The 26977-nt window shown below is 26.1% G+C and overlaps 2 protein-coding genes across 5 annotated transcripts in view; both read right to left on the minus strand.

The window, feature by feature from the left end:
- Positions 1-7309, minus strand: part of LOC126907793 (protein-tyrosine sulfotransferase-like) — a 41044-nt gene extending 33735 nt beyond the window's left edge. For 2 of the 4 annotated variants that reach the window (XM_050689391.1, XM_050689394.1), the window contains exon 1: positions 3123-3377. In XM_050689391.1, the coding sequence (XP_050545348.1) occupies positions 3123-3209 (87 nt within the window). In that variant the 5' untranslated portion in view covers positions 3210-3377. Of the gene's footprint in view, positions 1-3122; positions 3378-6967 lie in introns of those variants that run through there. The other 2 variants (XM_050689392.1, XM_050689393.1) reach the window with 2 other exon arrangements.
- A 13874-nt stretch (positions 7310-21183) lies between these two features.
- LOC126907791 (uncharacterized) lies at positions 21184-23913 on the minus strand. Its single transcript, XM_050689388.1, has 2 exons — positions 22346-23913; positions 21184-21556 (listed from the first exon to the last, which is right to left on the minus strand). The coding sequence occupies exons 1-2, from the start codon at positions 23796-23798 to the stop codon at positions 21324-21326; spliced, it is 1686 nt and encodes a 561-aa protein (XP_050545345.1). The 5' UTR covers positions 23799-23913; the 3' UTR covers positions 21184-21323.
- Between the last annotated feature and the right edge of the window lie 3064 nt (positions 23914-26977).

Consider the following 26977-nt stretch of genomic DNA (forward strand, 5'->3'; position numbering starts at 1 on the left):
AATTTAATTTTTTTAAGTAAAAGATTCAAAATATATTGAATTACAATTTTGTTTAGCTAACTTAACCCAAGCCAAAGGGTAAAAAAGACGGTTAAAAAATATTATAAATATATTATATTACCTAAAACTAATTTACAATTCCTAATAATTTATGCGTGAATTGTTTTCTAATACAAACGAAATCTATTCTTATTTCTATTTGTGTAGGAAATAAAACAATCAATTAAAAATAGTAAAATTATTAATCTAAACTACTCGATCATCCCCCGTTAGGGATCCATATAATACTTAAGGAACTTAGTGAAAACCAAAAATCGGAAGCTACCTGAAGCTGCCTAAATATTATCTGTATCTCCTTAAATGAGTTTTAATTATCTGAAAGAGACACAGGCAATCGTGTATTTTAATTACTAGTGAGGTATCATATAATAAAGTTAGACTATTGTTTTATGTCAACGATAAAGTAGAATTATATTTTAGATGTAGTAAATATAAGTTCTATGTAATGAACAATACGTCTGAATAGAATCCCAAAAGAATAGCTTAGTTGGTATATCCAAGTGAGACGGAGTTGGTTGGTTATGATGACAATTGGCGATAGAAGAGTCGTCGAATAAATTAAACTAAATTATTAACAACATAGATAAGACAAAAGTGATGATATCAAAAAGTATAGATATAACGGCCACTCAAACACTATCCTTTGTTAGTTTGACGTCAGTAGCTCCGGGCTACAGACGAGTAAAATTGTCACATCAGAATTTTTCAATATGCTAATTAATATGTATTATGAATTGAGTAAATGAAAATACAACGTGTATAATATAAATGGTAAGAATATAGTAATAAATGTTCTTACACCCCCGTGATCACGCTAAAAATTTGTTTTAAAAAGCCATCGTTTGAATAAACGTAGGTGAATAAGATGTGCACATTTTAACGATATTAAGAGAGAAACACGATAATTAATTAAGAGAAATCGAAAGAAAATTTCCAAAAAATGTTTTGAATTTTATGACAACAAAACTAACAGGAATAGCACAATTTAATGAAATAAATATATATATATATATATAAAATAACTAACGGTATAAGTTGAATATAATATTTGTAATAAATCCAAACATTTTTACAATATAATTTTTTTTATTCAGTTCAAATAAAGACGAAAAATAAATAGGTTTCAAAATATTTCTACTAAAATATAGCACCCGATACGTTTTAGTTCAATATTACAAAGTTATCACATAAAGTCTTGCACGTTTCAGTTAATTATACACCTTAATTATAATATTTCATTTACGGCGAGTAATTTCATTATGAAATACAGTTATTTCTTACAATACTATAATAGGTCAATGGTAACAAAACTAATATAATAATTTCGTGTTTGGTTCAAAGGAGCGAGAAGATATATACATAATAACTACATTAGAATTGAATCTCACATTGAAACAATTGTAATATATAAATGAGATTGACTTATAATCTAACTGAATTTCTCGGGAATAATACATAATTTGTATTATATTTAACATTTTCTATATTATTATAACAGTTATTTATTTTATTTCATTGTATACCTACTCTACTATTTAAAAATATTCTGCATGATTTTAAAAGCCCAAGGTTTAACCTTAAAATTATTACGTTATATCACCATAATGTAGTGATATATAATAAACATAAAACGTAAATAACCGACTAAAAATTGATTATCATTTAAAATTACTTTAATAGAGATTAATTAATTGTTTAAATCAACTTGTGCACGATTGAAAACCTAAAATCAGATTTTAAATACTGGATTGTATGAAGAAATCATTTTGCATGGGTTATATGTCAATTATTGCTCAATCATATTATTAAGAAAGGTTAGTTCATTAATTAAGAGAATTAACTTATGATTGTCATTGTAAAAATTATTTTAATTCATACAATATAGAATTCCAACTAAAATAGTAGTTATAACGAATTTACGAATTAATTTTATTAGATTGGAATCCACTATAGTTAACTGAAATAGTTATGATGAAAAAGCCAGAATAATGTTAACCACTTCAATAATTTAAAGAGTGTTCAGTAAATAAGGAAAGAGGTTTTTATTGTTTATAACAATGGACATGTTTTCTTACTTACTGAACACCCTGTAAAACTAGACAGTATTTTTCAACACATAAGATCCACAGAACTAATTACTAGAGTAGCAAATAAAAAACACTATTTTAAGATAGATACAAATGATATGAATTAGCTATATAATTGATCGTACTAATAAAATATCATATTTAGTACTCCACAAACTATCTTTTGCATTCCTAATAGACGAAAGGACCTATCTTAGATTTTGACAAAACTTTTTAAAAATAAATAGGAGTTATAAAATTGTATAAAGGTTTACAAAATTATTACAATGACAAAACGTTAATGAAATTTTAATCACGTCATAGTTGGCAGTACATGAGCCCTTGCAACACTTGTTGATTTTTAAATATTTTAATTACCAACGAAATAGATACAATCTTTACTTTTAATTGACATTTTCTATAAATAATTAAAAACCGAAAAATATGATTTATATACAGACGAATTTATAATGGAATTCTTAGATATAATATATTATCTTAAATCAATATATTATATTGATATAAGACAACAATACTTCATGAACTATTTATATAAGTTAGGCTAAACATAAAATATTTAAATTATTTGATAGCTAAAAAAAATATTGAATATAGAAATTATTTTTCTATGTGGAATCATTCATTTTTTTTTTATAAATTAATACAAAGACTATCAAATAATTAAAAGAAATATAATAATTGCATTGTTCATACGAGTAGACAATATGAATGTATTAAAGCATTTATGGGTTATTGTATTATTTAAAATATTTACAGTTATATCTATGTTGTCGTTTCGAAGTCGTAGAGTTCATCTTCGGGGTGATAATTACAGTTCAGAGGTTGTAACTATATGTAAATATTCTAAATAAGAATAGATAATAGTTGTATAATTCTTACAAACGATGTTACAGTTGATATTCAAAATAAAATAGCATATAGGGGGACATTATTTTTAATATTAGATTGTTCAATGAATTCAAATGATATGTATACCTTATATCCTCCACATTTATGACAGGCAATCACGTCTCCGTTAGGCTTGTATGTTTTGTCACTATCAAAACTGCTATAATAAGTCATATTGGATCGACATTTGAACGAGAAAAGAAATTTTAACACTAGTCTAAATAATGATTAAAACATATTTGAATAATCACACGTGCTAGACTAGGAGCCTGCGAATTTTGAAAGAGATCACGCGACGACCACCAAACACGTTTGACGTCAGATTGCCAACTGAAAACAATCAGTGAGACGCGACCCGCCAACAGTCCACGCCGGCCCCAACACCTCAGCTGTGTTGTAGGTTCGGGATTTTTCATTAATTTTCCCTAGTGATAAAATAATAAAATTAACCCACTTGAGTGTCGCTCAGCTTTACGACTTTATCTAAGTGTTCAAGGAATATTTTTTCATTATATATAATTAGTGAGTTTCCGCCGTTGTGTCCATAAACTGTATGCAACGTTGTACAATTAGATAACCAAAATGCTGTGGTTAAAATAAAATAATGAAAAATGAGTTCAATGAAACAAATAGTTTACGCAAAATCATAAAGTCATAAAAATAAACAATTTTTAAACCCACAATATATTAAACGTTTAAAAGTATACACTTTTAAAAATTGGATTGGAGTGATACTAATAAAGCTATTTCAATCCATAATTAAGAAAAAATTATACATATATATATATCAATAAAACAGTTTAATTAAGACAAAAATTACAAGATTCAGTGCATAATAACTATAAATTTAAGTTTCTTGAAACACATTTTAGAGACGTTCAACAATATAACTATTAATGTTATCTTCAGATGAACAAAAAAAAGCGATGATATCATATATATTTAGATTTTAGTATTCGAAAATCTCAGAAATACAAACAAAATTATTTTTTACGTGCATATAAATAATATCAACTTCACACTAATGACAGAAAAATAAAAGATAGAATTATCAAAATGTTATAACTGTTACTTAGATACCTATCTATGAATAAATTATACGTCCAGGATCACATTAACCTAAATGCAAATAAAATATTTACTTCAAATGATAAAATTTTAAATACAATTTTAAAGAGTATCTCAACATTAAATATTGTTTTGAAATTGCAATATTTTAACAAATAAGGTAATGGATTATTAAAGTATCCTTTTATATAATAATATAATCTTAAAATATAGATTATGAAAATTAATCTAATTAGTAAACCATAATAAGATTAATATTATCAGTCTTATAATGGTTAACTGATAAATAGATTAATTTAATCAGCTTAAGAACTAAAGTATGAGTATATACTACATAAAATGAAATCGTGTATATAAAGAGCATGTCCAATATTTAATAGGCGCCATCTACACGTATTTAAGAAATTGAAAATATATTTTTCTGTATAGACATACGATTTATACGTATAAATAACTAAGTTATAATTAATAATTTTGGAATGCAAAATCTTGTTTCTTCAAAAATAGCTGATACAATAGTGAGTCAAATAAAAAATATTATTATAACTGCTGCTATTGATATTGAAATTGCTAAAAAAATGTTTATTAAAATATTGTTTTTAATTTTAACTGACTAGATTATTTATTTTATTTTAAATTAAAAATTAATGTAAATTTTTTTTAAGCTTTAGACCCTTAAACTATTTATAAAACTTCTCAAAAGGTTAACATTTTTAGTGGAGAATAGCAAATGCCTTTCTCTTTTCTTTATGCATTTTTATTTTGATCTTCTTCATTTAAATTAATCAAAATTACATCAATAATATTTTAAAATATCTATATAAATAACTTTAATTTTTCAAATAAAACTAACTTAATAGATCTGGGTCATTTACTATAATTGGAACTATATCCATACATCGTTCATCCACAGAACTAGTTCTAAATCTACACTTTTGTTAGTGGATGTGAACTAAAAAATAGGCTTCAAAAATAGTCAATACTATTTTTTTTCTTTCATGAATCGACTACATATTAGAAAATCTTCATTATTGTAAAGTTTACCAGCAAAAAAAAAGATTTTTGTTTAAACCTGGTTCAGAATTAAATAACATTTTTTAAAGCACATTAAAAATCAGATGCTCCCTAAATCTTCAAATTTATTCACATTGTAGTTCTTCACATTTTAAATCCATCATTATTTAAGACAGAATCTTGATGAATATGACAATTAAATATTTTAAAAAAACTTTTTATTTAAGTACCTGTGCTCTAAGCTTTAACTAAGTATAATCTAAAAAAAATAACTCCATCACAAAATCAATTTTTATAATAGTATTTCTATAAGTTATCAAAATAAATAAAAAAAATTTTAATTAAGTTGAGAAAAATAGGGTAGAATAACTAAAAAAATTGTCATAACAATAAAAAACATAATATCATGAAATGTTTATGTCATGTAAAAATATCTAATTTGATTGAAATTACTTACTATTGATTAATTACCTGAACTGCTGATGATTTCAAATTAAAATTCATCAACAATGTTTTAACAGTTTTAATGAGTTGAATGTATTAATAAAAACTCAGAATGACAATTATTACCTGTATTCTAATTTGGAAAGGTATAAATTGACAATTATCATAATCTATTAAAGGCAATGCCTTGTCGTTGAAGCCAAATTCTTCAGTGAAACAAAAGACGCACAGTTCATGAGTTCCAGGATATTTTCAAAATATTGTTTCCTTGGGCATCCTCTTGGTTTCTTCCCAGTTATTTCTCCTTTGAATATGTTGATTATAAAGTCATTGTGTTGGATTATGTGTCCGATAAACTTTATTTATCTTGATTCAATCACCTTCTTCAACTGTCTTTCTTCTCATACTTCTTCTAGCCTTGCTCATTTCTTTTCTTGTCTATCCATTTTGTATTTTTCATTTTTCTCCATATCCATAACTCTAATGCATCTGTCTATCTTGTCAATTGTCCATGTTTCACTGCCATATGAAAGCATACTCCAGACAAATGTTTTAACAAATCTTTTACGTGTGCCAATGCTCATTTATTGATTAGTGAGAAGCTAATTCTTTTTTAGGAATACTTGCTTTGCAAATGCTATTCGTCTTCTGATGTCTGGAATTGATTTGTTATTGGAAGAAACTATGATACTTTCAAGGTAGCAGAATTCTTGGGTTGTAATCGTGTATTGTATATTTGTATATTAAGGTTAAGATCTGAGTACATTTTACTTATAAGCATTATTTTGGTTTTCATGGAATTTATTTTCACTTTAAATTTATCAAGTGTATTTGATAGAATTTTTATCATATTAATCAAGTCATGTTCAGACTTTGCAAAAATAACAATGTCATCCATAAAATGAATCCAGTGTATATGTTGACCAGTTGGTCTTAGTTTTCATTATGTCTATGCTCATTTCAATAAAAATATTGAATAGATAGGTCGACAAGGAGCATCTTTGTCTCACTACTTTCGTTATTCTTGCTTCTTTTACTGATCATATTGACAATAAAATAAATATATTTTAAAGTACAGTCATTATCAGTGATGCATTAGCCCATGGTGCCAAAGTATAATTTCATCTTTTTAACAGAACCGCTAATAATCAAAATAAAGAGACGGAAACATTTATCCTAATAAATTTTTTATTTAAAAATGTTATTTCAAAATTAATTAATATTTTATTCTGTTCTATAAAATGAAACAAAATAATTTTTCCTGTATTCAATTTTTAAAAATATAGTATAAATATCTTTCAAAGTGAAATATTGATAAGAATAACTACTGATAAAATCGCTTTATACAATAATAATAAACCATTACAGCTCTAAACACAGTATTAAATAGAATAATATAAACTCACCTTAAATTTAGATTGTAATTGTGTTATAATTTGATCCATTTTAACACATTTCACACATATTGCATTAATTGAAGTTTTACAAAATAAGATAGTAATCAGGCAAGAATTTTATCATAAAATAGAAAAAGCATCGCAATAAATTAAAATGAAGAATTTGTATTTATTATTCACTTAATAAAATGTCACTAATTATTTTTCATCTTTGATTATTACAAAAATTAATATTATGTTTACGTGGTAAAAGATTAAGCATTTTTAACACGAATAATATTTAAAAAAAAGGAATATAAAATAATAAAAATAAATAAAAAACATAACATCCACCATAATAATAATATTACAAAATTACATTTAAATGTTAGAAAATTCAAACCAAAATAAAATCAACAACACTATTATCACAACGAAACACTTCACAAAAATGATAACCATAGATATTCTAAACAAGTTTCTATTATCTATGGCAATATCATGTAATTAAAAGACATTGATAAGCATGTATGACATAATAGAAATACTAAATTATGGTATAGAATAACCTGTATGTACCATCGAAGCCAAAAAGCAAATAAAAAATTTATTATCAAGAATGTGATTACCATATATTGTTGTCAACACTATATTAACACATTTACTAATATACAGTTTTTCATTAATAAACCTATAGAGTGACTTATTAAGAGTATTTTTAATAAATCACATTGGTCAACAAATTAAACATTTTTCTGTCCATTTTTTGCGTACTGTCAACAGTAAATAACAAAATAAGATAGTGTTTACTTTCGTCTTTTCCATAATATGGACTACATTTAATACCATAGTAAAATCATAAAAAAAATTAATATTAAAAAAACTCCAAAATGCTATAAAACAACGACTGTATTCAGTAAATGAATTTTATAAAATAAAAGGATGTGATATCAAAATTTTTCTTTAAAACTCATCTATAATATTGCTATGTTCAAATCTTAAAAGAATTATTTTTTGTAAATGAGTAAAATAACATAGAACATTTCAAATATAGTCTTATAGTGTAGAAATTGATTTTAAAAAATGTCTAATATGTTATGTAGATCATAAGTTGTAAGGGTTGTCAATTAGATCTGTTTCATTCTATATAATACATAAGAACGATAGGAACATATACCTTAGAAATATCATTTACGTGTTGGGCTAGCAGAGGCAAGCCAAAGACTAAACCAGAGCACAATGGACATCGTGCCTTATTATAATGGGAAAAGGTTATATGATTAACAGTTAGAAATTAATTTAACAATTATTAAAATTTATAATTAAAGTAAGTCAACAATGGAGCCATTATTTTGTGTGAAGCAACTAATAGAAAAGTTTAGGGAAAAGAAGAAAAAGCTGTGTGTGGTATTTAAAGATTTGGAGAAAGCGTATGATAGAGTGCCAAAAGAGGTTCTAAAGTGGGCATTAATGAGAAAAAGAGACCCGAAAAGGTACATTAATATAATAGAAGATATATATGATGGCACTTGTACCCGAGTAAAAAGCGTAGGAGGAGTATCAAAAGGTTTTAGGGTAAGAGTTGGAGTACATCAGGGTTCTGCTTTAAACCCTTACTTATTCTCTATGGTGATGAATGAAATTATTAGAGAAATACAAGGGTTTAAGAATAAGTTGAAGTACGACAGATTATATTCAGTACGAGTTTGATAAAGGAAATACAAGGTAGGTGAAATAAGGAGACCAGTGACAATAGGCGAGGACGTGATTGGAGAGGTGAAAAGTTTTAAGTATTTAGGATCAGTTGTTCAAAAAAGTGGTGGTATTGACGAGGATGTAAGACATATGATTAAGTGCGGGTGGTTGAAGTGGAGAGAAGCGTCTGGTGTCTTATGCGATAAAAGAATTCTTATGAAGATGAAAGGTAAATTCTACAAGACTGCAGTGAGACCAACTATGATGTATAGTTCAGAGTGTTTGTGGTTGATAGGAAAGTAGAGCAGAATTATTATTATTAAATGTGATTACACTTAATGTATTAAATAATCATTTTGTATAATATAATAGAATGAAGGACAGCCTTACTATTGAAAGCAAACCAAAAATGTAAAGAACTCAAATTTTAATTTCATATACTAGATTTTGTTCAAATAATGTATGAAATTTTTTATAATAATTATTTATTATAGAATATAATATGAAATTTATTTCGGTCAAAGCAATTTTAGCGATTTAAGTATATTTACATCTTTATAATCAACAAAATATATTCAGAATAATTTAAAGCAGTTTTATATATATATTTTTTTTATACGCTTTTATTAACTCATTAAGGTCCATAGCGGCATCCCCCAAAGGAGGAAGTTTTTTAACCATTTGTTATGTTATGAAGAGAGAGGAATCGGAAGCTTTATGAACGGTTATAGAAAATAATGTTGAAGGTAGAAAAGATAAAGGTAGATAGAGGATGTTATTTTATGCGATATAAGGACGACTGATGCGAGCGTAGATGTTGTGTAAAGATTGTGTCAAGTGGAAGATTAGGATAAGGATGACCTACCACAAATAGTTGGGATTAAGGCGAAGAAAAAGAAGAAGATTATTATAAAGTAAAACATAATAATTGAAATAATTAAATGATTTGACCATTTATTTGTAGATTTTAGTAGACCATTTGTAGATTTTAAATTAGATAAGATAACACATTTTGTATTTGAGTTATAATTTTTTACCAATAATTTTTTAATTCAATAAATCTTATGTTACTGTAAAACCAAATTCAAGGTTTTAATATTGTAATACTAATTTATCGTTCTTTTCAACTCATGTATAGAAACTAAACATAAATCAAAACTTATGTAAATAATTCTTAAACATAAAGTAATATAAACAAAATAATAAATTAAATTTTGCAAGTTTAAACAGCTGAATAAATACTTAACAACCATATTTTACAAATATAAAATCTAAAATTTAAAAAATGCAAGTTTAAAAATTATGTTTTATATTCATGAACAGCTTGATTATAATATCCATGGTTTTAAACGTATTTAAGTTGAAATTAATATTCCTTATATTATAAAATATACATCTTTAATTAGAATTTGATATCTTTATTCATCTCTTTTTTGGTCTTCCTTTACCTCTTCTTCCTTCGACATTCATTTCTACAACTGTTCTTACGGCTTCCGATTCTTCTCTCCTCATAACATGACCAAACCATCTAAGTCTATTTTCTCTCAATTTATCCACGATTGACACTACATCTATACTCCTCCTTATATGTTCATCCCTCGATTTGTTTAATAAATTTAATTATTTTAAAAGAAAGATAGCATTGTAGGGTCGCGGCACAGTGTGAGTGTGATATACTTGGTACTAGTATAGATGATATCTGACAGTGATTAAAATCACTATTATAAGGCAACCTTCGATGCCGTATATGTATTAANATAGTATAGTATATCACATACTTGGTACTAGTATAGATGATATCTGACAGTGATTAAAATCACTATTATAAGGCAACCTTCGATGCCGTATATGTATTAATTATATACTAATTAATAGTTCTTAGATTTAAAAGCATAATTTATGAATAAATATTTATCATAGGAATTAAATATAGTATGAAATTAATATTTAATAATTACAATTTTTATGGAAATACAATAAAAAATGATAAAGTAGTATATTTTGTTACTTCTATGACAAACACGTATAAAAATTAAAAGGCTTGATGTAATACTTTATACATTTTTTTATATTATTTATGAATAAATACATTGATCTACAAAGAAATTTCATCAGAATTAAAAATGTACTTTTGTAAATCATCTTTTCGCACTGTTTTCAAATCTGAAATTAGACTATTTTTATCATTTCTAGTTTTTGATATTAATACTAATTATTAAAAATTGAGTATTTACACATAAAAATAATTAAAACAAAAGAAATTATTTTAAAATTAGTGCTGAATTTGATTTTTAATATATTAAAAATAATAAGTGCAAAATGTCATTTTTAACCTATTTTTTGGTCATAGACAGTTTTTAACGCAAAAATAGTATATTTTTAAATACAGTAGCCTATTTCACTACCATGAATACAAACTAAAGTTTGAATATTTTTTTTTACATTTTAAAGTATATTACATAAGCTTTAATTTAAGATATATATAAAAGTATCAGTACTTCCAGAACATTTTCAAAATTTAAGTTGAAATAATTATAATTTTCAATCCCTCACTATGGTCAGGTGAAGGGTCAGATTTTTAAAAAATATATACCAAATGATAGGTAAATACATAATATATCTATAAAAAAAAAGTTTCTATTCATCTATTTTTCAAAAAGTTCTGGAGGTTCTAAGTAAAAAAACTTTTAAAAATGTCGAAAATTAGCGATTATTAAATTTATAATTTTTTTGGAAATTTCCCTCATTTAAGGGGAACAAGGGAAATTATTTCAACTTTTGAGAATAATGTCTTCGATTAGATACGATTTGTAATCTTTTGACGTATTGTTGAAAGAAATAGGTTTGATGAGAGCTGAAAAAAAGTGGTAAAAGACACAAACGAATAAAAAAAAAACACATTATAGTAAAATTAATACCTTCTCAGTTTCATATCGAAGCTAAAAGGAGTAATTATTTTTTTTCAATATTCTTGAATTTTAGATTATTTTAATTTTTTAATAGGAATTTATATCATTATAAATATTTATACACATTAAAGTATACTACTAAGTGTTATTTTTTCCTATATAAAAAGAAGATCGAAATAAAATTACATTGCTATAAAACTTTGTTATTATTGATTGCGTCGTTTTATATATAAAAATAATACTTTAAATGGTAACAATTGTGCAAATTATAATCCAAAGAAACGATTTCCTTTTGAAATAGTGATCTATGAATGTTGTGTTCTTAAACTATATGAAAAGTTCAAAAAGCTCTTTGTATGATATGTATACAAAAAGATGTCTTCTATGAATGATACAATATTTCTCCTTAAAAATATAGATTTGCATAAGACATTGTTAAACCTATAATTTCTTATTAGATTAGTTAATTTCTAGTGATTTATCATAAAAAAAAAATTTAGGAACTTTTGTATGTCATCTATTATAATGTTATTGATAACAAACTGTGTATAAATTCTTCAATCTGTGCTATTTATATAAGTTAATTTTTGTATTATAACGTTTAGGCACTTATGGAATTGGTTAAAATACAAATTTAAAAGTTCTCTGGTATGTGGTTTGAATCTCATTGCAGCCATGTTCGTGATGTGTTTTACAAGATAGGGAAAATACTGTTATTTTCTTCAAGAACGAGTTATCATTGATCGAGTTATAGTACTATCACCAATGTCCAATTAGTGTTCACACTATCGCCATTATAAATCATAAGATATATTTTCTTTCCTTTCTAATTTATGTTGGTGGTAGAAAAATAATTTTTAATTTTTTTAAAAGCTTTAATATTTTCTTCGTTTTCTACATTTTCTGTGGTTTAATAAAGAACTCTCATATTTTGCTAAAATAATGTTTTTTTTCATTAATTGTAAAATATTGTTTATTACTAATAAAAATAGTAATTTATAGTAAATTTTTCTGAAAATATAAATGTTTCCCAATTTTTGATTCAATAATTTTTAGAAAGTATAAGATCGAAATAAAATGTATAATTTGTACTTTATGTAAACCTTATAAAATAGTTTTTTCATGATATTATATACTTTTGGATTTTTTATAATAGATATATAATAAAATGCTTTATTAAATTCAGCTTACTTGTAACAAAAAATACAAATAATTGTATTTAATGTTATGGATCTGTACAAATAAAAAAATTATATGAAATTGTTATCTATTTAATTTAATGAACGTTTACAATATGGAACACGCAGCAACGATGAGCGAAATTACAAAAATTACTAAATAACTATAGTAAATAAAATAAACATTCTATTATTAAAATCAGGTAGATAAAAAAATAGTATAATGCATTATACTGAGTTTGACTGATTTGTTTACTGATGTATTTACCAGATGCATATTAAAAACTATTTTACTTTGGTAACTATGCTAGAGAATTTTTTTTGCTAAACAGCAAAGAAATCAGTTTAAAAAAATATTGATAGCACTACTTTAAGAGGGACAATCGCCCCTCTTAATATGCCCCTGGTATTGACAATAATTAATAATATTCTTATATTAACACTAATAGATTTTCATAAAAATAAAACTAAATTTAAATTTGTATTTGTGTAATAGAATATAATACATTTTTGATATAATAGATCAGTTAGAGTATACAGTGTAGCGCGTTGTTATTAAATATACATACTTAATATATAAACATAATGTACGACTAATAAAATAATGCTATTGATTAAAGTAAACAAGTTTCATAATATATAAAGTGCACAAATTTGTTTTCTTAATACATTTTAGTGTCTCAATTATAAATAAAAAATTCTGCACTTGGTGTACTCCATTTTTTTAAGTGATAGATTCAAACTTAAAAAAAAGACAAAGTGTGTTATTATTTTAAAAATGAAAATTGAGTTAGTCTGTTTTTTTACTCTATTTATGTTTGATGCGATTTCTTGTTTTAAAGATTTACCCACGGTGCACAGTATTTTAAATGAACCAGTTTTTATAAATGGTCACATTCAAAAGGCTACAGATCTAGTTAAGAAAAATTTTAGAACTCATTCAATTTTTACTGAAGAAGGACTGGATTGTTATAAATTAGCAATCCAACAACGGTCATTAAAGTATTTGTTTGTGCTATTATACTTCAATAGCATAAATATTTCAAACAAAAGTGCCAATTCTAAAATATTTTATAGTGTAAAAGAAGCAGTAAGTATAATGAATAAAGACATTAACAAATATATTACTGAAGTTAATGATTTTAAATTTGATTGTTTCAATGATATAAAAAATTTATTAAATAACTTCCAAGATTTTTCTAATAACGACAAATGTATAAGTATTTTTAATGAAATTGGACAAAAAATTTCTGTTAAGTTGAATGAGTTATCAGGTGGAAAATTTGATAGTGATGCAGAAAATGGAAATTCATTCAACCATGAGAAAATAAATTGGGAATTTCTAGAAAATATTTTTAATTCCATTCCATCTAAAATTTATCCTGATATTCGTAAGGGTACATTAGAGAAAAAAGATATAGAAAAAGTTACAGATTTACTCATTTGTAAAATACAAGTAGAGTTCGACGTTTTTTCCTGGTATAAATTACCCTGGACGGAAACAATTTCAAATGAATTAGTTGTTGTAAATGGTTTTAATGTATGGGCATCTATGACAAATGAGATTAGTGGAAAAAATATATTTACTGAAGATGCAATGTACTGTTATAAACTAGCAATTCAAAAACGGTCATTAAAGTTTTTATTTTTACTATTGTTTTTCAATAGATTGAATATTTCAAACGAAAGTATTAATTCTGAAATATTTTCAAGTATAAAAATTGCAGTGACTATAATGGAGAATTATATTGAAAAATATAAAGCTACATTTGATTGCTTTAATCATATAAAAGGTTTATTAAATAAATTCGAAGATTTTGCTAATAACGAAAGCTGTACAAGTATTTTTAATGAAATTGGACAAAAAATTGCTAAGAAGTTTTATGAGCTATCAGAAATAAAAATTATTGATATTGATCCAGAAAATGAAAATCCATTCATTCCGAAAAATATTAATTGGATATTTTTGTATGACATTTTGTGTAAACTTCCAATCAATTTGGAGCGTGATGATGGTAATATTATAATAGAGAAATGTGATACAAAAAAAGTTGCGACTTTACTTATTAATAAATTACAAGGAGAGTTCTGTTAGATTTTTACGTACAATTTTGAGTTGATATTTTAAAGATTAATACTAAAAATATATATTACGTCTATTATCATTTTCCCTGCATTATCCAAAAAATATATACATAATATTTAAATATAAAATAATAACAATATTTTTATTTTTCGATTTATAGTATCTTTGACAAAATAAACATAAATGTTATGTGCATAAATAATTATGAGTAAAAATTTTCAGAGTAATTAAATTTTTAATTTTAAGTGACTGTTGTTTTTGTTTGATATAATCATTTAATAAAAAAAAAAATTATACAAATGTGTTTTATTTTTAATTTATTGATTTAATTGTATTTTTTGAATATTAAACACAGCACCTTGAAACTTGTTTAATTTAGCAATAAATTTAGAAATTGGTAATTTTTAATAAATTTTAAGTTTACACGAAAATATAATGTCTAAAGATTATTTGATATATTTTTAAAATTTCCTACAAATCGTTTAAGTCAATAACATTTTGTAAAAAAATAGTGCATACATGTTATTGAAAAATAGGATAATGCATTATTTATAATCAGCATAATATTTAAAATAATTACGCTACAATATTATTCTGTATAACACGTACTAAATATGTCATAAAATAAACAGTGTGCTAATAATGAGCTTAGAAAAATAGTATATCATAATGTTATTTTTATTATTTTTGTATTATACATTGATTTTGAATATAAATAAATAGTTTATAATTATTATACGATTTCGTGATGATAACAAAATATTATTTGCTTACTCCATTATTTTTCCTTTACATATTTCTTTTTGCACGAAACTGTACAAAAAAAAAATTTGCATCTTGAAATATAATTATAAAAGTGACATAGCTGAAAACCTTAGTTATCATTGATACCATCTTTACAGATATAACAATAATACTTTCAATGGTGACAATTGTGCAAATTATAATCTAAAGAGACAATTTCCTTTTAAATATTATTTTGTGAATGTTATTTTTTTTAATATTTATATTATTATAAGCATTAGAATTTTAGAACATATTAATGGTAACATATGGAGGGATAGGGTTAGTTGACATCCTAAAGCTTTATTTGAATTTCTCTAAAAATTATTCCTCATAAAAAATTCAAATTTGGCAGATATGTTCGTGATATTTTAAAGTAAATAACTGTTAAAAAAATTTAAAGTGTAAAAATACTTATAAGACAAATCTACCTTATGGTTTCCGAAGGTATGCTCTACGATAGTTATTAAATTTATTTATTTTTCGTAACCGAGCTAGTTCAATAAATTAAGAGCAAATTATTTTATAAAAATAAATTAAATACAGGTGTTCGAAATTTGTTTTCTCAAAAGTAAATGAAAATTTTAAATTTTAACAAAGAGAAAAAATATTTGATTTTAAAAACTACAATAATATATAGTTAAACAATTTATTTTTCATTCTTTCAAGGATAAAAATTCTTAAATATAATTTTCTTAATAAGTAACCTTTATTTTTAACTTGATGATATAATTTAAAAAAAAAATACCATTAATTATTTTCTTATATTTTTAAATCCTATCAACCATTTGCGTTTAAAATTATTAAAGGTATTTTAACCTTGAAGAAATTAATAAATAATATTTAACTATATATAATTGCAGATTTTTAAATTTAAAATATTTTCTCTTTACTAAAATTAAACATTTTCTTTAATATCTGAGAATATGAGTGTCCCATTAAATTTCGATTACTTGTGTAAAATAATTAAACACCAAATATACTGAGTGATAAATTGTGATTAATTTATTATGACGACTTAATTAATCAAAATATAAAAATAATATTGTGAATTTTTTTTTGGATTCTTTTAGGTACATATTTTTTAATTTATCAATCATTAATTATTTTTTATTGCTAAAACATTATTTTCCCTACCTGTAAAAATGTTATCAGCTCCATTCTTTCCGAAATTTTTTACAAAAATAAAAAATATTTAAATAGCCATGTAATATAAATTAATAACAAAAAATATTGTAAATTAGGGTAAAATTATTTAAACAAATATTAAAAGTAATATTAAAATAATTATTGATGTTTTAAATTAAGAAAGTGTATTAAGTCTGTAAAAAAAGTATTTAACTATTTTATTTTATTTTTCCACGCACCGGCTTATTTTGTGGACCTCCTAGAACTGACGTTAGGCATTACTTCAGAGTAAAATATTTTACTTTAACATGCCAAAGACACCCAAACGCATTTAAGTACATATGCAATCAAACATCTAAGAATAACGCTAATCGTTTTTCCAGTTGACACATTACATCGTTCATGTTTAATAATATGTTGATCTAAGTAATATTGATTAATGTTCTTGCATTCAATTATATTATATACTCAATTAAATCTAGTAGATACAATATGAAAAGTTCAAAAAGCCTTTTGTATGATATGTATACAGACGGATGTTTTTTTATGAACTTTAACCCTCTTACCACAAGGTGAAATGAAGTTACATATAACACAAGGTGGGGTGTTTCCATACTCCAGGCATTTCTTATTACAATTGATGGATGACATAAAATTATTTAAAAAATAAAATGTTGTAAAATGTTTTTCAGCACTTTTCATTCAATTCCCGTTAGATTTTTATCGTTTTCCTCAAATAGCAACTTGATTGATAAAGGTTTCTTTCATTATACTTTTTATATATTTCCGAAGACACCAACCATTTTTTAACGCGCATAATTATACTTGAATAAGTATTATGAATAATTAGGATCATTTATTACAGGTTGGTGATAAAAAAAAACCTTTTATTTAGAATATAATATTTATTTATTTCCTTGTAACACTAACAATATTAGAAAAAAAAATTAGACCAACAAATAAAATTTATAAAATAACTATATCAGACTAGTAACATCAGGAAATAAAATTAAACTCTACATATAAAATATAAAAATAATTAAATCAAGTAGTATCATCAGGAAAATCTTCATAACATTTATAACAATACTTAGTTACTTTCTCATGCTCTTTGCAAATCGGTAATTTGCATTTTGAACAGAAACTCGTTGTCTTTTTGTCCTTCTTTCGATTGCAAAAGTTGCACCGCTTATATTTTTTAGAACCTGTCAAAGGCTGCTCTGTTGCAGAAGGAGCTGCTATACCCAAAATCTTTTCTGTAGTTGTATTTACTTCTCCAGTATCGTGCATCGTACTCAATAAAATGACGTTATTATTTTTTTTTTTTTGATTGTAGGAAACCAATGTTTTGCCTGGCTGGTATACAAACCTTGACGAATTCAATAGTATACGTGTTACTGAAACCAATGGATTGTGGTATTTCCCGCTTGTTTTTTCTTAGGGTTCCCACCATTGTAAGCTTGTGTTCAGTAAGTTGTTCTGCAAGTTGGTAGGAAGAAAAACAGTTGTCCATACTGACATTCCGGTTTGTACCTTTTAAGATTTCGGTCAGCTGTAACATATACCTTGTTGGATGCAGCAAGGTACTTACTAAAATCTAGTCCACAAGACAACTGATAACGAGGCTACTAAGATCCTCAACACTACCTGAAGTAGTAGATCGCGCATGCGCATGAAAAAAACTCCATGGGGTGCGCAAACACCCCACCATGTGGTGTGAGGGTTAAATATTATTATAATTTTACTCTAATGAAAAATGGCTGACATTAATATATCAGCTTTATTTCATCTTGGATTATTATTTAGGATGTTCGTGCACTTAAAAAAATAAAGTTATTGCAAATTTTTTATGGAAGTATATTTAAATTTATTAACCAAACAATGTCAAAATTTTCAAAAATAATTTGAATGAACATTTATTTTTGTTTTATATTGCTCTTGTACCTTATTTGCAAGAACGATATAATATTTTTGTTTTACGACCTAAGGTTTTAACTTAAGCGGAATAATTAAGTACAATTTTTTTTATTGTTTTGGCTAAATAAAACATCGTAAATAAATTCAATTTCTATTTAAATGAATGAATTACTGGGGTGTAATTATGAATAATAATAAATTGAGGTAAAATATTTTTATTATATTTAAATTAATTTTTTTTGTTTTAAGTTTTTTAATTGATCAATTAAAAATTTTGTATAAAAATCCTAAATTTCTTTAAGGGACAGTAGCTTTAAGCTGACTTTCTGAGTTTAGCTGAAGTCTGCTAACTTGCTTCAAAAAAAAAAAAAATCATACAACCCCAGTCGAATGATGAATTTGACTTTTTTTTTTTTTATAATTTTTATTTAATAAATTATTGTTATTAATTAATGAACATTTTAACAATTGGTAAAGTAGTAATTATATCAAGTTTTCAGTTTTTATGTTAAATATTTTCTTTAGAAAATTCAATTAAAGCTCAAAGATGTCAACTTGTCCCACCCTTACCTAAATAATAAGTTTTTCATATAAATTTACAGATAAAAATTTGATTTATTTTTATAAGCCAATGTAAATATTAAGTTTATAGTAATAAAAAAGTGTTTTTAGCTGTAGATTTTAAGAATAATTTTCTAAAATTAAAATGGACGTATTATATATATATTGACTGTTAAATGAAGAATGGTTTAAATAAAATGTTGACTTTTGTCAATGATAATTAATTAAAGTTTAAGAATATATGCTCGATCAAATGCTTTATCGTTCTTTTCAATTCTAATGAATTGGGTAAATATTAATTTACTTTCTTTATATTTTAATTTTGAAATTTTCATCAACATTTAAAAATAACCAGGGTCTTTTTTCAATAATTTTCATACACGCATCAAATTTTTGCAAGAAAAATAAATAAGCTTTAATTATTTGTTTGTTTACTAGTAATATATAAAAAACCCAGCACAGGGGGATCGTGGCACAGTGGTTACATGGCATAGTTGGATCAAGTATAATGATATCTGACAGTGATTAAAATCACTTATAAAAAAAAACGCTTCGATGCAAATATTTAGATAGTGTTTAATTTTCAAAAATTGGTGGATTATACCAAAAGCAACATGATCAGCTAGTTCCTTATTAGTTTCCTTTCCTTCCTTTCGTTTCCTTCGAGAGGCGCGTCTGCCACCGGAGAATGGTCATCCACCTAAGGGCCAGCCAGTCCTCGGGTTCGAGGGACCAGCCGCGTTGTCGGCGGAGCTCATGCCCGGCGGCGCGTTCCTAGGCTAGCAGGTCGGCAGGTGGCAGTGATAACAGGATACCTACTCCGGACACCGTTCGGTATACTGAAACAGTCCGAATCGCCGCCCGCCTCTGCACCCTGAGCAGGGCTTCATGGTTATTGGACGAATACTCAAGAGTATCCTTCCAAACCGGGGACCCGTACAGGAGGACCGAGTGTACGACGCTGACTAAAAGTCTGCGTCGCTTCTCTCTCGGCCCTCCCAGATTGGGCATGAGTCCCGCCAGGCAATTCATGACTTTCTGGGCCCACTGGGCCGCACGAGTAATGTGAGAGCCGAACTTTAGTCGTATGTCTATGAAAAGGCCCAAATATGTCATGGAGTCCTTAAGCGGGATCTCCACCCCCAGCACNGCAATTCATGACTTTCTGGGCCCACTGGGCCGCACGAGTAATGTGAGAGCCGAACTTTAGTCGTATGTCTATGAAAAGTCCCAAATATGTCATGGAGTCCTTAAGCGGGATCTCCACCCCCAGCACGACGAGTCGTGGAGGAGTGAACTTGAACCTACCCGTGAACAAGACCGCTTCGGTCTTGTCAGAAATATATACATTTCAAGTATTAAAAACTTATAAGCTCCGGTTTTCGAAATTAATGGTTCCGTCCTAATATGTATTATTATATATATTGATATATGTAGAGAATTATATATTTGAATGTGCTATTTATACATGAAAAAAAAGGATAAAGTTCAATAAACACCTTTCTTTAAATTTTTTTTTAAATTACCTTAGAGCATCATTTTCCCTGTGGATATGGGCTAAGAATACTTTCACGACCCCTCTGCCAGTTGTAAGAGGCGACTAATAAGGTTGCGTCAGGTCGACAGCCGGCGTAAAAATTATTGTCAAAAAAGTATGAGGAATCCCGAACAAAATGTAGGCGGTGGTCAACCCCAAGTATTTGGGATAAAGGCGAGGAAGAAGAAGAAGAAGACCTTAGAGCATCAATTTTTAGCGTCAAAAAAATCAAAACTACTGTAATGAGTTATTGGGTTCTTATGTATGAATACATTCTATCAAAATCGTGGAGTATGAGGGTTCAATAAAAACGAGTAGACACAGCTAGAACATAATTATAGTCCTTTTTATTAAGGTAAGACTATTTAATTAGACACTGAAACAGCTGAGCGGCCATCTCTGGAATGTCCAGTCAAAGTGTCTATTAATAAGCACGAACTAATCAATGATAAAGATTGATATTTTAATTGTATTTAATATATTACTTTATCGTCTTTATTCAGATTATTAATTTAGTAAATTTAGTTGATTACAATAGTCTTATTAATATTAAATTTATCAAAAATTTCTGAGTCATAATTAATTAATAGATTCATCTAAAAAGTAAATAATCAATCATATAATCAGGAAAATGTTTTGAGTTATCTATTTTATCTTCTTTATTTTCAAATTCATCATCATAGTGACTTTCGACAGTTTTTATTTCATCATTTTTCTTACTGAAGTCATAGCTATCATAATCAATTACATCATTAACATTTTTATCACTATGAATCGAGTTTATTTTATTTAATGAAGTATAAATATTGTCTTCACACATACGATCTGAAATTAAAATTTTTGTTAAAACATAATTGTTACTATTTCAAAACTATTAATAGAATGATATTTTAAAGAAATAACTGGCTCCTAAACTGCTTTAAATTATATAATTTAATTTAATATGTGCATGAAATGTTTAGGTTAAAAAAAAATATATTATTTTTTTATCTAAAAATATTTGATACAGGCCGTTAAAATTATTTTTTAAAATATTACCCTTCAAAAATTATAGTAAAATGAGGAGTGAAATGGTTTTAAACACGCCATCTTTTTATCACACGAATAGAAAAAAATAATAACGTGTTGCGCACTCTTCTTGTCTATATTTAAAAATTTTAATAACTCATAAAATATCATGGCATACTGGCAATCAAAAGATCGCAATTATATTTAGTCCATTCTTAAATAAATGGTATAAAAATGATTATATGTTTCCAATTTCAATTTTATAAAGCCAGCTCTGAAAGTAATGTGTTTTAAAAATATATATATATTTTTTTGGAATATCTATGATATTTTTCATAGTACATTAAAATAATAATTAAAGACATTTTCATTAAAAAATCACAACTTAACAAAAATAATTGGGAGTATTAGTATTCTAGATAAATCAAATTGCATTCTATAAACAGTATATACACAATCTAGTTTTATTAAAAAATCTATTTTAATATAGTTGTGTAAAGCAAAAGCTCTATTCTAATCAAATGAATTAATTTAAAAATGATTATGAATATTTGAAATGTAATTAATATACCATTTAAAAAATTACAAATTTCAAAAATTCCTTACCTTTAATTTTAGATTTTAAAAAGTGAGAGCTGTTATGAAATGCAAAGAATTTTTTATTCATTGTTTTATTGACAACAAAAAATGAGTTCTTATGTTTTTCTAATTCTACTGTATATGCTTTTATTTGATCAAAATTTTTAATTAATTTGTCGTAAAATATTTCTATATTATTTTCGTCTAATTTTACTATCTCAAAGCTGTAATCCAATTTATTAACTTTTAATATTTTTTTTGTTTTTTTGGACAGTAATTCGCTCATTTCATTGAATTGCGATATAGTTTTTTGATTAAACAGAATCAATAAACTTTTAACCACTGATAGTATACATTCTATGTCGTGTATGACAAAATCTGCAAACATTTTCAAATTCATAAAGTCCTGTAAATGTATAATTAATGTATAGCCTAAATTAATCATATTTTCATAAAAAGTTTTGGCTTTTTCATGATGAGTGCTAAATCTATTAACATCAATTGAGTTAACAAATATTGAATTGTAATATTGTATAAATGTTATTATAGGATGTAATGCTGCAATTTGTACTAACATTTCAAAACATTTAATATTTAGTCTTTCAAAACTGTATTTTACGTATCGAAACACATCCAAAACTGTTAAAGTACTTCCATCAGAGCATTTTTCAATTAAAGGGGCAAATCGGAGCAGATCTAAAATATGTTCCGGTTGTCCATCTTTTATTATTCGATATTTTTTTATTTGATTAACACCGTTCTCAATAAAGTCATGTTGGTTTGTCATTAAATCGTAAAACAGTAAATTTTTTGGATGAAATTCTTCGTATTTGCATCGATTAATGGCTGATATTAATTCATTCAGTACATAATTATTATTTAATTTTCTATTCTTCCGTTCTATATTAGTATGCAAATTCTTGTCGAATATTCTATTTTTAAGTTTTTCTGTTATATATTGTAGGTTCTTTGGGTGCAAGTCTTCACATGTATTATAATATGGAAATTTAACAAACTCTTCATCTAAAGGTTCATTAGAACACATTTTTTTAATAAATTTTTCTAATTGTTCTTCAATATATAGATGCATTATCGTGTATCCTTTTATTAGGTTTGATGTGTTGTCTGAATAATCAAATGTGCCATCATCATTTTTACCAATCATGTCAAGAGTATTTGAAACGTTATTCAAATATAAATTGATTGTCATTAACTCTCTTGAATAATTTCTTGAATTGAATTTTCTTAAAACATCTAACATGACCATAACAATTTCACCGTGAGTCTGTACAGCAGCACCATATGTTATTACATCAAATTCATTGTAATTATTTTTATTTACACTCAGTTCTTGTAAAAAACGTTTATTATGATTGAAATAATTTAAAAAATACACTGAAAAATTACATTGCATATTTATGAAATAATTTGCCACGCAGAAGTTTACAAAAAATAAACTGAGTAATTTAGTAAAAATCATTTTCTTGTTTATAATTTTATTCGAACTTCAAAGTACTAAATACGTTTATAGGAAGTTTATGTTAACATAATTTAGAGTTATAATTTTTTTTTTCGTTTCTACTCAATAGTAAAAACTTACTTTATTTAACTAATTTTATGTTTGAATTATAATTAATGCATTAAACAGAATGTACTGACAAGATATATGTATAGTTTTAAACAAATTTTTATAATATTTTAACATTTACCATCTGTTATACACTATAAGTATTTTTAAGATTTTTCGAACTAAAAGTGCAATATTTAAAAACGTTACTAAAATAAGTCGTTTGATTATAAATTTTTAAAGAAAAAATGTAATAGAAAAATGTATTTTACATATTATCGATGACTTGCTTTTTGTTTTAGCTAAAAAAATAATAATTATTTTTTATAGTTGTGTTTTTCAATTAGTTATTTATATTTGTAGCATTACAAGGTTAGATACACATTGTATAAATAAATAGTTATTAATTTAAAAAAAATACAATAATAAGTCATTGAAAATACAATTTTTAATATTGATCAATATTTGGTCAACGTTATTTAAACTAAAAAATAATAATAATATAATATTGAATTTTGGTCTTTAAAGACGGTAATATTATAATATTTTGCAACGTGACAAAAAGCACTTTTCATTAATTTTGTATATTCGTAAATTTTATTAAAAATTATACTTTTGTTGAGCCGACTGCATATTGCGACGGCATTTTTTGTCTACAGTACTAAGATATAAGTATATAAGTGTTGTGATTTGTTTGTGCACGTGACAGATGGTCAGCGGTGTACTACTTCGGACGGCATTTATGTGTACACTCACCCCGCTCTTTTCCTCTCTTGAACATCATTTGTATTACTTACCACCTACATTGCTAACTTATGATAAATCTTCTTCTTTTACTTCGCCTACTTAACTGTCTGAAACCAATTGCTTACTTGGGGCGTATACACGCAGTGCTTTAGCGGTTTTGTCGTGCTTGATGACCGGCGGGTATTGTTTGTCTCTTCAAAAATCATCTTCCTCTAGTTTATAAGGTACAGGCCTTGTATAAGGGCATTCCCTTTCATCATGGCTTTGTTACAACTTGTCACACAATTTTAGTGTACATAAAATATCAACGGGCATAAATTCCAGCTTTAATTAATTAATAAGTATTCAGTTATTTCTATATTTAATATTTTTATGGCATGGTTAATTATAAAAAACATTTTCTTTAATGTTTAGTGGTAGCTTATTTTAGTTATGACCCTAGAAATTAATAATCTAATTTTTCCTATTCTTGTAATACTAAAAACATCGAATTTATTTTTTATTTTTTAAAACCATTGAAAAACAAAAATATTCCTCTGAATAATAATATAAGCTTTGCGTTTAATGGATGCAATATCATATTTGGACCTTGAAATTGGGTTGTTAGTCAATTTAAAGAAGACTTTTTTTGAATTATGGTTCAATAATATATTTGCTGCACATTAGCACTATATTCCAGCAAAGTTTATAAAATTCTTCCTTGAAAGTAGATACTGATTATATATATGTAGCCATAAAATTTAATTAAAAGATTTGCTGACAATTTGTATATATAAGAAGATCTATCTTGTGATATATAATTTATTTAAAACATGTAAAAAAATAGAGAAATATAAAGAGTTTCAAGTATTTTGCGATGTTCAACCACATCGTATTTTAAGTCCAACCCAAACACAATGATTGTCACTGAAAATTGTAATAAAACGAATACTAGAGCTAGATGAACCGCCTTATATGTTATTCAGATTTCATGGGTAAATGGAGTCGAAAAAAAAACTTAAAAGGAAATCGTTGGCCAATCACAAATAATTAGAATGCGTTTCCAACTGGAAAGAGCGTTCATCGCCGGCACTCCAGTAGATAGACTTTACACCCACACTAGTGTAGTAAATAGCTGAAGAAGTATTAAATAACGTCGATACTAGTATATTATAAGTTGTACAACAGTAGTAAGCAATTTCTAAATTCTTAAGCAATATAATAATGTCATCTAAAGGGAAAACGCAGGGTAAGCAAATTAATACCGGTGGGAAAAAGAATATATAAAGGGAAACATTAAAAATATAAGGGGATTGACGTTTTGACGAAAAAACGTCGAGTTACGGGTCAGGAAATTGGGTGCGAGTAACTTTGTATTTTGTACGACTTAATTTATTTTGTTTTATATTTTTATGTTACATTTTGACTTTGTACTTATTACATTATTTGAATAAAATAACTATTTAAACACCTGCACTTAGCGTAAATAAATTATATCCACTGAGCCGTTATAATTGTGTGTGTGCGGCAAGAGTCGAGGTTGGACTGCTGGTCCTTTAATCGATCTAAATAATTAGTGTGCGTACTGGCTAGTTTTTGGGCTTAACCACCGTTTAGTAGGTATTGTGAAAAGGTAGTTTTGCTGGTGGTTGACTAGGAGCCACCCTTCAGTCTGCTACTTTTGAGCTAGACTGTGCTGACGGGTCTAAACTCTACCCCTATAGTAGTTCATTAATTAGGAGGATTGTGGCTGACCAGTGTATCCAACGGTAGGGCTCGAGAAGAGCTAAAAACGACGAATTCTGTTGTGGTCAAGTGGTAATTTTATTGAATAAATAAACAACACCGTGATTAAATATCAGTGAAAATATATTTTACAATTGCTATATTCGTAAGATTACATAAAAACAAAATCAGTTTCCAAAGGAAGTAGACAATAGCCAAAATGTTAATGATTATGTTTGGTGCATCACTGGACTGGTTCTCGTCACCCGCGGCCACTCAGCGTCGCGCGACCTGTCGGACGAGGAGAGGTAGCTGTGTCGCAGTGCCATCCAGCGGTAAAGCTGGAAGTGCAATGCGACCGCGTCAACTCGTTGTTAAAAAACATTAGTTAATTTGTGTACTACTTTGTGTCTAATTAGGGGTACTACCGACGTACAACACTAGATAGCAGAAGTACTCTAATCAAGTTGGGCTTGTGATGTAATAAGGCGGCTGTTGAAAGAGACGAGGTGTCTGTCTATTAAACGTATTCCAAAATATAGGGTATCGTGTTAACCTGCCTGTAGGAGGGGAATTCAAATAATTTGTGTAGCTAAATTTTTTATTATTCAATCACTGATTAATATTATAAATAATTACGA

This window comes from Daktulosphaira vitifoliae, unplaced genomic scaffold (genome assembly GCF_025091365.1).
Source record: "Daktulosphaira vitifoliae isolate Bord-2020 unplaced genomic scaffold, ASM2509136v1 Scaffold_5, whole genome shotgun sequence".
NCBI lineage: Eukaryota > Metazoa > Arthropoda > Insecta > Hemiptera > Phylloxeridae > Daktulosphaira > Daktulosphaira vitifoliae.